Here is a 17264-nt window from a genome sequence, read left to right on the forward strand (position 1 = left end):
TACATATATGATTTTTTACCATTTTAGCTAAATATTTCTATAAATTATTTTAATGGAATTTTTTCCAATGTTTTATTAATCATGCTTTTTTTTCCAGAACAAATAAGCCTTCAAAGCCTGGTATTATCACCACAGTGGATGAGATAAAAGTCAATGAGACCAGATACAGAGTTTCCGAGAGCCTTGATGAACCAGAAACCGATGTCAGAGATAAACAGTAAGCAGCAACAACAGTATGATTATTATTGAGAAGTAATTATCAGCTGTTCAATGTCCTTTTTGTAATACATTACACCACTTACATAATTTTACATAATATTTTGTCAGTGTAAGGCTTCAGTTTCCATCCCACCAAGCCTAACTTACTTACCTTGGGTACCACAATGGGGTCTGCCCTGACTCCTCCATCTGGGTCACAACACCATCCTCATTAATAGAGCAGTATCACAGTCCACCATAATTTTTATATAAATAAATATTACATGACCTACAGTACCAGAAGGAATATAATTACAGCAGACAGGCTGAATTACGAAACTGATTTGTGCATGTGCTGCTAGTATTTTGATACGCAGAAAGAAGGCAGGGAGAGCTCACCTATTGTGGGACCCCAGATAAGTAAAATCTCAGGACATGTATGGGAACTCAAGCCAGGTCCAAAAAGAAAATAAATTAAAACTTTAAAATAGAAACCTCTCAATTCATCCTCCTCCTCAATATCACTATGTAGCTAAACACCAGGAGAGGACGATGTATAAACTATGACCAAGATATCACAACATTTTTATATCACTCAATACATTTCTAGACATCATATCAATTGTAATCTCAATTTGAACATGATATAAGATATTAACTATTTGCATCTGCTAGAGTCTAAATCTTAAATATGAAAATACAGCGTTCTTTTACTACAGTATGTCTTCCCATCTATCATTGGGGATTTATAAATATTTATTTGCCAACAGATCAGCTTCCGGAAACAGAAGAGTGACCGTTGCAACCTCGGAGACACGATCCGAGCGCCCTCGAACACCAGAGCAGAGAAGTAGCTCCCCAAGGTTATTACCGCCATATTAAACATCCTTATCTCCCTAATGACTATGTATGATCAGTCATTGTATTATGGCATCACATATGTCCAGCTGGAGACAACAGATTATACATAATCTGTTAATTTTCTAAAAGGAACCACATCTTTTTGATGCAGTGAATCACTTAAGTTAATTACTTAATCAGACATCCACAGGGCAGCAAGTTGCATTTGCCGTTTTGGCTGTCCAATGTCAATTTTTAGTAACTTATGCATTCCTTATGGACAGGTATATGTGAGCTACAACCCAGAATGATTTCAAAACAATGGGACCATGGTCTCTCTAGGGTACTCTTCAGTGCTCCTTTTAGATTTCTGTAACATGCAATCTTTAGTACAGCACATTTAATAGAGCAATATTGATTTAAATCGACAGACCCCCCCCCCCCCCCCCCCACACACACACACACAGTGTTACTTTCTGACATGCCTATATGACATATCAGTAGAATACATTTAGGTGGAATATCACTTTAAGTGCTACCTATATATTTACATAGAATTGCTGTAAGCTTAAAATTACCCTGATTATGTTGGCCTACTGTGCGTAAGCCTATGTAATCAGGGTAATTTTAAGTTTACAGTATTTCACTTTCTTTGTAACCTGTCTATTGCTATTTATAGTGATCTTTTTTTACCCCTTTGTAATTTTGTAAATGTTTATAAATGAACAAGTCTAAAAAAAAATTACTATGTTTACTTTTTTTAGGCCTACCCCACGACCCCGGGAATCCAATACCACATCAGTTACAGAATCCAGATACAGAGTTCCAGAGACTCTTGAAACCACAATGCTAGAAGCAAGTCCATCCAGGTAATTTAAATTTTCTGTTCATTTCACAGAGATGTTAACTACAACCCTGAGGATATTTAGAGAATGCACTGTTAACAGTAGTATGTCCTACGTATCGTCACCATTTTGAGCTGGATATATGCCTCAAGAAGAGTTCCGATTCTCCTTGCCGAGAATCAGAACTCAGAGCAATGATACCTGGGAAAAAAGTATGCAAAATAGCCTCCAGAAGCAAGAAAATTGGTTTTCTGGTGTCACCTATAAGTAGCTTTACTGCAAGACTCTTATCTGTAGTCAGCACTGTTTCAGAGTTGTTGCTCCTCGTCAGTACAGGGTAGTGTTCTGGCTGGCTTGTTGAGAGGCTGTATCTACTGCTACATATTATAGAGAAGTCAGTGGAATGTCTCCATACTTGTATTTTTGCTTTCCGATCACAGGAATTATAGTTCTGCCTAAACTTTCACTAGATGTGACGTCAGTGACGACGCTGCTCTTTCCATTCTTTGCAAAATGTTATTAGCTAAAAATTTATTGACAGTTTGATGGTGTCTAGTGTCATGAGATCTCTTTGCCTTAGCTGCATAACTTTATGGTCGTACGATAATAGTTTTGCTGTTATGTATTCATCATTGGAATAGATCTATATTATTAAACTAAAACACTCATATGAATCCCCATATCCTTATTTGTGAAAGGGCCCCATAGCTAAATTAAAATGTGACAACTCTATAGGTACAGCCCTCAATTCGTCACATCCAGGCTGAATTTTATTCACTGTGGGTATATATAAAAATACACTCATAATACATGAAGTACTTTTAGAGCCATAGGGCAATGTCCTTCCTCCTACCTCTATGCCGCCCCACATGTGCATGCTCCCTGGTGTGCTTTTAGCCTTTTTGCTGCTTGAGGCGAAGAGTGAAATGACGCCCCCTCTTACCGCTAAAATTAGAGATGGGACAGTGAATAAATGCACAGTATCTCTTCCAAAAATACTGCCCCCTGCAGTTAGGGAAGGGCAGCGTATGAAACTAAAGGTGGCCATACACATTAGATGAATGTCGGCCAAACCCTGCTTTCGGCGGGAACCAGCCAACCATCTAGTCTGTCGTATTTAAATTTGCCCAATTGTTTTGTTTGCAAGGAGATAAAGAGGTGTCTGGCCAGCGCCTTACTTCTTTCTCCCTATCGAGAACACACTCGTATGGAGGGTATCTTGAATGAGCGTTTGGCCGACAACCATCTAAAGTATATGGCCAGCTAAAGTTCTCCCCTTGGCCATATGAATGTTAGACCCCTTTATGATCTGCAAGTCAGAGGTCACAGACAGCAGGAAGAAAGCCATCCCATTCACTTTCTTTTCACACTTGGTCGCTCAAACAACCCCCCTCCACACATCCACCCACCCATGCACTTCAGAGAATGGTCATGTTTTCCATCTACCCAAAAATATTCCTACATAACATTTCAATGTACAGAGAGGTCTGACCTAAAGATGAGTTCCTGAAGTTCTTTATATTGCAAGGGAGGTGACTGCCTTTAGGGCAAAACATTGGACATTTCTAGCTGTGAGTGGTTCACGACTTACGCCTATATGTGGGTTTTCAGCATTCCCTGCATGCTTGGGGCTGGTGCAGTCAACATTTTGAAGGAGGCGGCACATTAGAGAACTGGTTCTACCGGCGCTCTTTACTATACTATATCTGGGTGATTAATCACCTGGAGATTATCGCTATGTGCACATTCAGCTGGATATAATAGTACGTGTAAATTCTTCAATATTAATGGCGATGATGTCGTTTAGATCCTATTGTTTACCTATCAGTAACATACAGATAGGACATCCTCCTCCGGTATTATATAATGTATGTTATACCCAAGGTTAATGGTATGTGGATATTAATCCTAGTGCTAATAAAAAAGGGATTGTTAACAAACAGCCAGTTAAGCGTTAATAGCAAGTTATATAGATCTAGTAAATTCTCTAAATTCCAGAAATCAGATTATTCATAAAGAAGAACATTATTAAAATCAAACTCAAAATTCAGGTTTGACTTCCGGTTTTGCGCAAATAAAGCTTAGGGCCTGTTCACATCAGCGTTGCCCTTCCATTGAGGGGTTCCGTCTTAGTTTTCCGTCGGGTTGACCCCTCAACGGAAAGGCAAACTGAAACCTTAGCTCGATCTCAATGGTGATGAAAATGTTGATCAAGGTTTCCATTTGTCACCGTTGGGACAGGGTTCCGTTGTTTTGACGGAATCAATAGCGCAGTCGACTACGCTATTCATCCGGTCAAAACGACGGAACCCTTGCACAATGGAGACATACTGAAACCATTGGCACCGGATCCGTCACCATTGAAATCAATGGTGATGGAAACTGAATCATACGATTTCAGTTTGTGTCAGTCAGGGCTCCGTTCCGATGGAAAGCTCAGACGGAACGGAGCCCTGGCGCAGATGTGAACAGCTTATTATCAAGAGACCTTTCTAAGGGTCCTTTTGCACTGACCAATTATTGGGCAAACGAGCGTTCACAGAGCACTAGTTCCCAATCATTGCCCTATGTTAGCAGGGCAACGATCAGCCGATGAACGAGCAAACGCTCATTCATCTGCAGATCGTATCGTTGTCGGCACCACATCTTTGTGTAAACAGGGAGACGTGCTGCCGACATGATAGGAATGTATGGGGACGAGCGATCGGAGTAATGAGCGCTCTTCCCTATACTAGCTCCTTGGGAAAGGAGCAAACGAGCACCGATCAACGAGCTGTCTGGTTGGGCCGTGTAAAAGTATCCTAACAAGTAGGGATTGTTCAAATTGGAGTACAACTTTAAGGCTCTGGCACCACAGCGACTTTTCGATGCATGGCCATCGCTGGAAAATTGTGGGTTACCAATACCTCAATGTTTTTCTATGTGGGCGACTCCCAACAATCACAAGACTTTCAACCACATCAAAATGGCTTTTAGCATGTCTTTTTTTCTTCCATAGGAAAATATCGAGATCTTAAAAGTCACACAACCGAAAGTCGATGTGAAGCCCTAGCCTAATAGTTATTTATGTAAAAGGACAAAGGAAAAAAATACCTACTAGACCCATGTATGACTACAAGAGAATAAGTTTTCCAGGCCGTAGTCATGCTGTAAGGGGGTGTTCGCACTGAGTTTTTTGGCACATTTTTTAAGCGGAAACCGCGTTGGAAACCGCACCAAAAAACGTCTGAAAATGCTTCCCACTGATTGCCAAAAAGAAGCGACATGCTCCATCTTCGGGCGTTTCCGTCTCTGACCTCCCATTGACATCAATGGGAGGCCGAGAAAGCCTTCCTGAAGGAATTTTGAGGCAGATTTTTCCGCCTGCAAAAAAACCTCTGTGTGAACAGGGCCTAATATGGAAACAACAGCGCTAGAGCTATTTCATGTTGCAGTCACATGACTAGGTCAGGTGACTAAGGAATGTGATGTCACTTTGGGCGAATGTCGCCCATGGCCGCATTATGTACATGCGATTGTTGAGTATTGTTGAGTACAGTGGGCTCGGAAAACCACTTTAAAGTGGTTGTTCAGGAGTAGAAAAAAAGGGTGTGCTTTATTCTAGAAACTGCGCCAATCTTGTCCATGGCCTTAGGTATTGTAGTTCAGCTCCCTTCACTTAAATTGGGAGCATCTTTTTTTTTTTTTTTTTAGTCTTATATATTTGCTGAACCACAGGAGTAATAATACAATCAGGGTAAATTATGTTTATTGCAGTTTTGTTTTTCCAATTCAGCACGGTGAAGATAGAGATTCACTTGGTTGAAAAAGGCGGCGCACATCAGGTTGTAGCCTTTGTAAGTCCGCGAGGGGTTAACATACAGTGGCCTCCTTGTTCGGTCTTCCAGGACTGTTACATTGAGCTTTCTCCAGCTTGTCAGCAATGATTAAGAATCTGCCCATTTTACACTGTTTCATTGTCCATCCCATCCTTCTACCTCGTGTGACCTCGCTCACGTCTCATGAATACAAAGAAAAATAAGACTGGATAAAGCAGCAAATGATTGCATGATATTTCTGCCTGTTCCCATCACTGTCTCCACATAAACGCATTCATCCTGATTATAATGATGAGCTTTACTTAATTCAGGTTATAGGGATACAGATCTCAATACAAAAAATTGTGATTTGCCTGAGAATTACGTAAAACACATGACAGATTTGTACGTATATTAAGCCGCATTTCCATTTAAAGAGGCTCTGTCACCAGATTATAAATGCCCTGTCTCCTACATAATCTGATCGGCGCTGTAATGTAGATAACAGCAGTGGTTTTTATTTTTGAAAAACGATCATTTTTAAGGAAGTTATGAGCAATTTTAGATTTATGCTAATTCGTTTCTTAAAGACCAACTGGGCGTGTTTTTACTTTTGACCAAGTGGGCGTTGTGAAGAAGTGTATGATGCTGACCAATCAGTGACCAGCTTCATACACTTCCAGCCCAGCTTCTTTCACTGCACAATCACACTGTGCTGTGGATCATGCTGGGCTGGAACAATGAGAAGTGTATGAGGCTGATTGGTCACTGATTGGTCAGCCTCATACACTCCTCTTCACAATGTCTAGTTGGTAAAAAGTAAAAACACTTTAAGAAACGAATTAGCATAAAACTAAAATTGCTCATAACTTGCTCAAAAATGATCGTTTTTCAAAATAAAAACCACTGTTATCTACATTACAGCGCCGATCAGACTATGTAGGAGATAGGACACTTATAATCTGGTGACAGAGCCTCTTTAAATCCAAAAATGACCAGTAAGTAGAAGTCTTTGAGTCGGCTTTGAACGTTATATCTGCTTCCTGGAAAGCTGGATGACAACCACCATCGTCTACTCTAGACTATACCTTTGCTTGCAACCCTCTTCTATTGGCCAGAGCGGAGAGCCGCTCGTTTAAATAGCCGGCACGTGATGTCCCTTACAGCTTCCCCCGTTATTACCAAGTGATCGCTGGGCAGGATCTACAGAGATCAACTGATTTGTATAAAATCGTAATAAAAAGAGATTGCCATGATGAGACTCCCCCTTCAAAAATTCTACTGATTGTAGGAAAACTGGGTGACAACCCATATGTTGTCTTGATGAGGGCCCGGATATTGTGTCCTCTCAGCTTCTCCTGACCATTTGCCTTTCTATTTAAGAACAATTAATATGCAGCGATTCCATTATACGATTGAGTGGGATAATTACATTCCAAACCGGAAAATTGACTTAATGTAGCAAAGCAAATTGTCTTTCAAAAAGCAAATACATAGACCGTATTCCATACGTGAAGGACATTTATTACTGCAGCATAAGCAGTGGTAATCGCGTAATCATAGCCTCCTCAATGTGGATGTCAGATGTCCCGGATTGTATATTACAATTATTAACCCCTTATTTACAGCCAATATGCCTTTTTATGTCACTGTGTCATAAGCCCGGCAAGGATGTCCGTCACTGACTAGAGCGGAAGCCGGGCTCCTGCTCTATCGTCCAGGTTAAAAAATGGAAATAAAACTTGATCATTAAGGCCCAAAATCGTCTGGTTACTAAACGGTTAATCATGTTGTTGTTCATCATTATCCCTTAGGCCTCATGAACACGACCGTAAAAAAAACTCCGTAATTGCGGACCGCAATACGGTCCGCAATTACGGACCCGGCCGGTTCTTTTGGCCACGGACGACTTTCCGTACCGCTACGGATAGGTGTCCGTGCCGTAGGACCGTGCCGGGAATTATGGAGCATGTCCTTCTTTTCGATTTTTACGGGCCGTGCTCACATACTTTGTGGCCGTGCTCGCAATCGCGGGCCGTGTTTATGGGCACGGCCATGTGCATGAGTCCTTATTGTATGGTTTATTCATTAAAGGGATTGCAAGTGTTAGCTCTAAGAGTAAGCAGGACCCTATGGTGTTGCAGGGATGGCTACATACTGTACTGACAATAATGTACTATAAGGCCTTATTCAGACGAGCGCATTTCACGTTCGTGTGCTGTCCGTTTTTTTCACGGACCCCACACGGACCTATGAAATTCAATGGGGCTATTCAGACATGCGTTGTTTTTCACGCAGCGTGTGTCCATTGCGTGAAACTCACTGCATGTCCTATCTTGGTGGGTTTTTGTGCACCCACTGCAGTCAACGTGTGCGTGAAAATCACGGACAGCACACGGACGTCATCCCTGTGATGTCCGTGATTCACGCACCAGTTGCTAAAGAAACGCAGAGACAAAAATAAGTAAATAAAAAAATGTGCACCAACACTGACATCAAAAACTGATGCCACACGGAACACACACACAGATGGCACACGGAACTGTAATGCAGGAAAAACTCTGCGTTTTTTGCGGACGTAAAACGGACACGTTTGTGTGAATCAAGCCTAAGGTGCTGGATATAAGTAGTTTGGTGTACAGGACATTAATCTTCATACAGGACAGATATGGCAGTAATATTCTTCTCACCATGCAGTATGGAGATGATTCTTGCAAGTAAGGAGACCCTGACAACGTCTAAGTATTGCTCTACACAAAAATCATGGGACCCCCTATTATAGATATAGCTGTATATTTGTCTATATAGCCCATAGATTAGAATTTTAAAGGTTCTGACATTGCCAGATTATTGGAATTTTACTGCAGATAGATGGAGTGAAATGTTCAGTACTACTTTAATTAAAGTGTATACCTACTTTTCAATATCAATATAATTTTTAAATCCAAAACTCTGTGCTCATTGATTTCACAATATATCCTAATAGGAGTTGCAGCTCCACTTTTCTGACACAAAGCTCCAAATCCCCAGCTTCTCTACCTACTGTCATGCCTGCATTTTTCACTAGGGGGAGCTCACTGCATATGCATTTAGACAACTCTCTTTGAAGTCATACGACCGTAATTTTGGTACGCAATTACGGACTGTAATTGCGGATCAAAATACTGATCCATTCATTTCTATGGCCCACGGACACCTTCCCGTATATTCACAGGAAGGTGTCCGGGCCGTAGAAATGATCGGCAAAAAATAGGACATGTCCTATTTTTTTATTTTACGGACTGTGCTCCCATACTCTATAATGGAAGCACGGCCCGAAAAATGCGGATGACTGTCTGTGGCCGGCCGTGCCCGTATTCACGGACTGTGATTACAGCTACGGACGAGTACAGGGGGCCTAAATCTGTATGCATTAAGCTCCCCCTAGTGGTAGTTGCGGGCAAAATTTTTACCAAATTAGTATACTAGTATTCTTCTCGATCATTAGGCAAAGCATTCAGTAATATAAAAGGAGTCATCCACGACACCCTTTACCCCAAACTATTCTGATAATTGAATGTATCTAACTTTCATCATTTTTCTGTGTGTGATTATTCTGTTCGTGGAACAATATTGTCCGATGCTCGTGTGATGAAACATAATGATAGTACCTTGAGTACATGACATTTCTGAACATGATCTTTTGTGGTCTTTTAATTAGATCCAGCTCCCGTACAACAGTTACTACAACTCGCTCTACAGACCCCGTATACACAGAATATGAGGAGGACTCTGACAACAGATCTACACGGTAAGAAGACAGGACTGAAAAGGGAGGATCATATTCATTGATAAAAACTGAGAGAGACTTTCACTTTTTTCATCTTTTAATTTTTTATTTTTACACAGTACCACTAAATGCTGCCCCCTCATCCAATTATGTTTACATGTAGCCCCCCAGAATATAGTAGATCCTGCAATTCATCCCTCAGTCCTTCATACCCGAACTGTACTTTTGGAATGGACCTAAGGCCTTGTTCACATTATCGTTGGTTTCTGTTCATGGGTTCCGTTGCAGCTTTCCGTCGGAGTAACCCATGAACGGAAAGGCCAACGGAAACCATTGTTTTCGTTTGCATTACCATTGATTTCAATAGTAATTCTTCAGTTGCAAATGGTTTCCGTTTGTCTCCATTCAATACAGGGAAAAGACTTGGCCTGTTGATGTTTTTCACGAACAAATGCGTAGATTGGTTATAATTTTTGCAGATTCTCAGCTGTCAGAAATATTAGGCCTGGTTCATTGTTATTTGCTGAATGTAAACAATGTTTCAATTGACACACCGGTCGTAATATATTTCCCCCAAAATATGTTAGAAAGACAATAATGTTGCTGTAGTTTGGGAGGTTATGCATTACAGATCTTGGGTCCCCTGCACACGACCATGCCCGTAAACACTGCCCATGATTACGGGCCCAGCCGGCCGCAGTCAGCCATCTACATTTGCGGGCCGTGCTCCCATATAAAGTATGGGAGCATGGTCCGTAAAAAAGCAAAAAATAGGACACGTCCAATCTTTTGCGGAGCCTTTTTATGGCACGGACACCATCACGTGAATATATACGGGAAGGTGTCCGTGGGCAATCAAAATGAATGGGTCAGTAATTATGGTCCATAATTACGGACCGTAATTACGTGTGAATTCTACGGTCGTGTGCGTGGGGAGTTAACTGTTAACTTTTTATGTTGAGGGCCTTTTCCATGGGCTATTTAATCACCCGAACAATTGTCCAGTGTAAACATGTGCAGTCAGTGAACGATCAGCGATAAATCATTTGTTTGTTACTGATCATATTTTTTATTCTGACTTAAAGGGGTTTTCCAGTCCCTAAAAATTGATGGCCTCAATAGCTGATCGCTCGGGGTCTGACTGCCGGCATGCCGGCCGATCAGCTGTTTTGAAGGGGCCGCAGCGCTCGTATAACCGCTGCCTCCGCTTGATTCTGGTCACTGCTCGTATTGCGAATCGCCATCACTGGAGTAGCAGAGATTCACAGTATTACAACCTTCATCATTGAAGTGAATGGGAGAAGGCTGTAATACTGTGAACCGCCGCTACTGCTGTCTCGGCAATTCACAGTACGAACAGTGACCAAATTGAGGGGGAAGCGAGCGCTGCAGCCCCTTCAAAACAGCTGATCGGCGAGGGTCCCAGTAGTCAGACATTGAGCGATCAGCTATTGATGGCCTATCCTTGGTATAGGCCATCAATTTTTAGGGACTGGAAAACCCCTTTAAAGAATAATAGTTTCTCGGCAGTACATCCACAAATGTAATCCGGCATCCTCCTGTCGTTTGTAATGGAAATAGCATGAGAGGAGAAAAGTCAAGCGATCGCACGAACGATCACAGCTACAAATAAAACACCCGATTATTGGAATATATAAATGCAAGTCTACAATCTGCACTAGTTACAGCAATCTATCTTTCTGTATAGGGGGAGCCTAACATACTGCAAGATAGCAGTTACAGTATTATGATAAGTCTTAAGGCCCTATTACACGGGCCAATGATCGGGCAAACGAGGGTTCATATGAATGCTTGTTCCCGATCATCGCAGTGTGTAATAAGGGCAACGATCAGCCGATAAATGAGCAATGTTCATCGGCTGATCTGCTCTTTTATGCAGAATTAAACATCATCGTTGACGGCAGCTCATCCCCCTGTGTAAACAGGAGATGTGCTGACGACATGATGAGAATTTATGGGAATCGCTCGTCCCTATACATACCCAATCATTGCTTCGTGTGAAAGGAGCAAACGAGTGCCGATCAACAAGAAGACTTGTTGATCGGCACTCGTTTACATGGCCCACGTCGGCTCGTGTAACAGGACCCTTACTTGCTGATTTCACTCAACAATTCAATCTTATTACTTTCAGGACCATCTCCAGCTCCAGAGAAAAGACCACTACAACTACCACCGTGGAGACACGATATGAGAATTCCTTATCTTCTGAAGCCAGCGAGTATGATCCTCAGTCATCCAAGTAATGCTTTACTCCTCATTACATACAATTGATGTTATGTCTGATTACTAATAGCCGTAAATGATCCGACTCAATTAACCAAGACACCTGGGTTAAAGTGTGCTAGGTGAGGCGCCTCCGATGTCTTACAATGGCAGTATAACTTGTATAAATATGTAAATAAGCATGTTGCGACTTTGTTTCTTTGCAAAAAATTTGCATTTCTTTATCAAAAAGAATAATACATATCAGATGAATGCAAAACAATTTAAATTTCACCCATAAGGTATCCGGATGGATTCTTTCCGGTAAGTTTATGGTTCTGGAGGAATAACTCTTGGCCGAACGAGTATTCAGTAGATCGCTATCTGAGTGAGATGTATGACACGGGCTGTATGGCAGCATATAGAGTCCCCTGTGGCTGTCCTTCGCCAGCAATGCTTGTAGGGGAGAATACATTCAAAATACGGTGTCTGACGGAACATGGCACCGTATGATTTCAGGGGCATATGGAGGTACAGTGAAGCCTCAAAGAAGTCTATGGGTGTCTATTATGGCTGCGTAGCCTCTACTACAACATATCACATCCTCACACCCTACAGTGGGCCATGGTATAGGGGATTATGTTAGCGTCTACAAAAGAAAAGTCTGGCAGGGAATCTGCTGAATCTTTTTGGGTACATTTTAGATTTACTTATTACTCTCCATAGATCATTCTTATTGTTAATAAGCTTGCTTAGAAAAAAAATGACTCTTGTTGGTTGTTACATTGGGATTCTGCTTAAAACAGCACCTTCTCCAGATCGCAGTAGCTTTTGTCTTAGTTGGTCATGTAGGGGGGGGGGCGGGATTTATTTTTGTGATGTAGAAAAATCGCAATTTGTGCAAAAATTTAGCAACTTTTTCTTTTTCACAAAACTCACACCACTTTTCAGAAAAATGAGCAGGGCTTAGTGGGTGAGGGCAGGGCCACCCACAGCCTGACAAATTTGCTATAATTTACGCAAAAAATGTATGTAAATTATAGAGGTAATCTACACCAGCTTCCTACTAATGCAGATAATACCTGCAGGAGCCCAAGGCAAAAAATAGAAGTCCCGCACTACTTGTCTTGTGCAGAAATTTAGCCAATCACATGGCTCATGAGAAACCCTACTCATCATGTGATTGGCTAAAAACCATAGCAAGCATAATGTACATTGGTAGCAGGAAAGATCTCCCCTTTATAGCAATTTACAAAACAAGTAACCTCTAGGATTGATTAGAGGACATGTTTCATTGTTTGATCGCGTATATGGCATTGTTATTTTTAACCCCTTAACGACCGCTTATGCATGTTTTATGGTAGATATAGAGGGGTTTTATTGTGCACAGCCGTAATGACAAAAGAGTACCGGGAAAACTCATGTTCACACTTTGAAGATTTAATGAGGATTTAGGCGCTGAAATTCCGCATCAAATGAAAATGGGCAGAATAATGAACGCACTGCAGATTTTAAAGTTATTATTGCCATGGATTCCACAAAAAAAAGCCATCTCTTAGCACTATTGAATTGTGATGAGGCTAATGCACGTGTGGATCAGCTGGCCAGTCGATGACAAAAATCCTTTGATTTTCTGAAAAATCCACAACCGTTTTTTCTTAGGCAAATCCAGTGGGGTAACGATCACAGCCCACCCTGGATCCCCTAATGGTGCCACATTAGGCCTCGACAAAGGTCGACGCCGAGGCACATACAAGGTCCTGAAGCCTGGCAGCGTCAGGATGTTGTATACGACGTAGCAGACAATGAGGATTTGCGATGTGTTGCATTTAACGCCATGGCGCTGCCCGGCGTCAGGACCTTGGATTCGCTATGGCTTGATGTCCTGACAGTTATTTAATGTGTATGGTCACCATAAAATATCATTATCTAGTCTTTAATTCTACCTAATCTGTTTGTGTTAATCTGTGTGCATCAGTTTTATTTTATTATTTTTTTCAGCAATAAAGGAGTACTGTTTTTAAAGGAGTACGTGAACTCAAGAGACAGTCTGAAATCTCCAACCTCCTCAGGGTAAAATTATACGTGTTTCTATCATATGTTACATCTCTATGCACAGTATTTACTAGTTACTGACTTTCCCTAAGAACTTGCAGTTGTTGAAATGATGTTGCCTGTAGCAAGGCCCGGGTTTTTATCTGTAGGCACAGTAGGCCTCTGTCTATAGGCAACTCTGGGGGAAGGGATCCTGCTGAAGGAAACACTTACATATGATTACACTGAACATTGCATATTCATACGTAAATTATGTGTATTTAAATATTAGAGACAACAGTGCTGTGGGAGTAAGAGCAGGACCCCCAAGGAGGGACTAGAGAAAGGCTGCAGAGGGCACTAGATGTTGTAAGAAGCGCTCCACAAAGTTCAGATTTATTTTGTAAGAACAGACAAACGTCCCAATATTTGAAAGGGTATTTGTGGGAATTTTTGTTAGCCCCGCCCAAACCACATTATTTGCATAAGCCACGCCCCTCTGTACATGTTTCCGTAGAAAATCCTGGAATAAAAGGGAAGGTTGGGAGGCACATTCATAAGTGTGTGGTACTACATTTTTTTTAAATCTTTTTGTGAATGTTAAAACCAATATTCAGCTGTTATCCAATGAATGTTGATGGTGGTATCTCTTCTTTTATGTTCAAGCCCCTTTACATTGGGGAATCTTACAAAACTAACAAGGGCACATAGTCAATACAGGACTTTACTTGTTTATGAGGAGTCCCGGGCTAGGGATAAGATTTTCTGGCCCTCTAAATCAGCAGTATAAGGGGTTTAGTGGGCACATTAGGATAGGCTATCGGTGTATGATTTTGTGGGTTTGACCTCTCTAAGACTCCTACCGATCAGCAGGGCACAGGGGTCTGCACCTCAACCCTGTTCAATTAAATCTGGCTAAGATGCAGTATTAGGCACTGCCGCATATATGAATGCACCGAAGTCCCTGGATAAACATTTGAAGGGGCTGAGGCCCCTACGTTCTGCTGATCATTAGTTGTTGGACACTCACCAATCACACATTGATGGGCTATCACATTGTACATTACTGGAAAACCCCTTTAAGCTATAATGGGGCAGGTATGTCCTACCAAGCTAGTGTTAATGATACACGTTCTTCCCTGACAGAAGCATTCCAGATTTCTCAGATGATTCAGAGAGGCTATCCTACAGCAGTAGTTCCAGTTATCTGTACAGTAGCGCACCAACGAGGTAAGTAGAGTCACAGAAAAACAGACAAATGACAGATGAAAGACAGACAGACAAACAGACAAATGACAGATGAAAGACAGACAGACAAACAGACAAATGACAGATGGATAGATAGATAGATAGATAGATAGATAGATAGATAGATAGATAGATAGATAGATAGATAGATAGATAGATATGAGATAGAATGGAACCCGTAAAGTGCGGGTCAAGGGGTAGATGGAGTAGGCACCAACAGAGCTTGTCCCTACTCATCCACCTTTGTTTTTCAGTGAGAGAGTACTTTATCCTTGTGTGCGCGGGGCATCAGTACTCTCCATATACGTTATATTATATATTATCCATTGCTCCCCACATAAAAGAATATATACTTTACAGGATGTTTGCATTATCCTAATATGAACAGGAATGGTTGAACTCATCTTAGATCTATACTTCTAACTCTGAAATGAGCTGTTTCTTCATGACCCAGATTTCAGTTTCATGTACTAAAATATTAATGTGTCAGTCATACTAAGCAAAAAAAAAAAAAAAAAACAACATAAAATGAGATGTCAGCGCTGTTTCTCAGTATGAACAGACATCGATTTCAAGAGAAATTTTTACTTTGATGGACATATTAAGGATCAGTCATGAAGACTAGTTCACAGTTGATGCTGCGAATAAAGCTCAGTAGGCAACTAATCCCGTAGAGGCCAGTCTATAGAAACTTCTATACCTTTTAATGGTAAAACTATAGATAAGCTGAAAAATGTGTTTTTGCCTTGAGTTTTTCAGTGGTCTTCCAGTTGTTGACTGATGGGGTCCACTCTTGGTCCTCCCACCAGCTCCCTCGGGCACCATCAAGACTCAGACCCGTTTCCTTAGTAAGAAAATAGTTATTATGTGTTTTGTAGACACTAGGGACGTAGCTAAAGGCTCATGGGCTCCGATGCAAAAGTTCTTCTTGGGTCCCTACCCCCAACTTCTCTTCATGGCCAATGGCCCGCAACTTTCAGCTGCATTGCTGGGTCTCGTAAGTGACCTATTAATGCAACATTTGCAGCCAGGTGTGTTTCTAAGGTCTCAAGATATCAAGAGCAATAAGCCCAAGATATATATTTGCCCCCCAATATGTATGCATTGGGACAGCATATTTATAAGGTAGAGTCTGTATTTCCTTACACTGACTGACGTTGAGATGAAAAATGTGTTCTTATGGTCTTGCTAAAAATGTAAAATGCAAAGGGTGGGCTGAAGGAATCAGTGGGAACAAAAGGAGTAAAAAGGATTCCTGCCAAATTAGACAATTGAGATCAGTAGAAGGTTTAACCAATAACTGGTGACAGAAACAAGATCCAATGACCAGAGATCACCTCAAAATCTATGTGTACAAAGGGGATCTGCTTTCACCGCTCTTGCCCATGGTAGATCACTAACATCTACACTAGTGGTGGAGGAGGGGAGGGAAGGAGTAAATTTGAGTGGAGTTCTTGGTATTTTTTCCTTTAGTAATTGCAAAGTATTTATTGGCATCATGCATTGTCTTTAAATAATGACAGACTTGTTTTATCACATTTGTTTCTAGATCTGATGAAGGTCCCTGCACTTACTGTGGTCGGGAAATCAGGGACTGTCCAAAGATCATTCTAGAGCACCTTAATATCCACTGCCATGAATATTGCTTCAAGGTAACGACACCTTAGACAGTTTCTATGAGCTTCATAACTAAGCAAGATGGTAACATGTCCTATAGAAATACAGAGTCACACAATAAATGTGACTTAAAGTGAATGTCCTTCATTTTTAATCTAAATAGGTCCAAAATGCTGTGGTTTTTAATTTTTTAATATATCTTTCTAGTAGTCGGAACTTTCTGATACAGAGATCTATATCACATGCATAGTCCTATCATTTTAAGTTACCATTATGTCTGCCTGCAGCCACCACTAGAGGGAGCTTAGGAGCTCACTGCATAATATTTGCGGGCCGTGATCCCATATAAAGTATAGGAGCGCGGTCCGTAAAAAGCAAATAATAGGACATGCCCTATCTTTTGCGGAGCCTTTCCACGGCACAGACACCTTCCCGTAAATATACGGGAAATTGTCAGTGGGCAAATGAAGTGAATGGGTCCGGAATTACAGTCCGTAATTACGGACCGTGATTACGGATGAATTCCACGGTCGTGTGCATGGGGACGTGGGACGTCCGCAATTCAATTCAGTGTGCCAGGACCGTATAATGACATGTCCTATTTTTTTTTGCGGTCCGGGCTCCGGCAATACACGGACTGTGGAAACCACGGTCATGTGCATTGACCCATAGGTTAAGGTGTGTTTTATACTA

General features: G+C 41.4%; 1 protein-coding gene across 1 annotated transcript in view; it reads left to right on the plus strand.

The window, feature by feature from the left end:
* ZNF185 (zinc finger protein 185 with LIM domain) overlaps nucleotides 1–17264 on the plus strand; it is a 45956-nt gene that overhangs the window by 23820 nt on the left and 4872 nt on the right. Inside the window, exons 11-18 of the mRNA XM_075836653.1 lie at nucleotides 98–217; nucleotides 969–1061; nucleotides 1803–1907; nucleotides 9381–9470; nucleotides 11602–11709; nucleotides 13674–13745; nucleotides 14853–14936; nucleotides 16504–16606. Coding sequence (XP_075692768.1) covers nucleotides 98–217; nucleotides 969–1061; nucleotides 1803–1907; nucleotides 9381–9470; nucleotides 11602–11709; nucleotides 13674–13745; nucleotides 14853–14936; nucleotides 16504–16606 — 775 coding nt within the window. The remainder of the gene's footprint in view (nucleotides 1–97; nucleotides 218–968; nucleotides 1062–1802; nucleotides 1908–9380; nucleotides 9471–11601; nucleotides 11710–13673; nucleotides 13746–14852; nucleotides 14937–16503; nucleotides 16607–17264) is intronic.

Source organism: Rhinoderma darwinii, chromosome 8 (genome assembly GCF_050947455.1).
Source record: "Rhinoderma darwinii isolate aRhiDar2 chromosome 8, aRhiDar2.hap1, whole genome shotgun sequence".
NCBI lineage: Eukaryota > Metazoa > Chordata > Amphibia > Anura > Rhinodermatidae > Rhinoderma > Rhinoderma darwinii.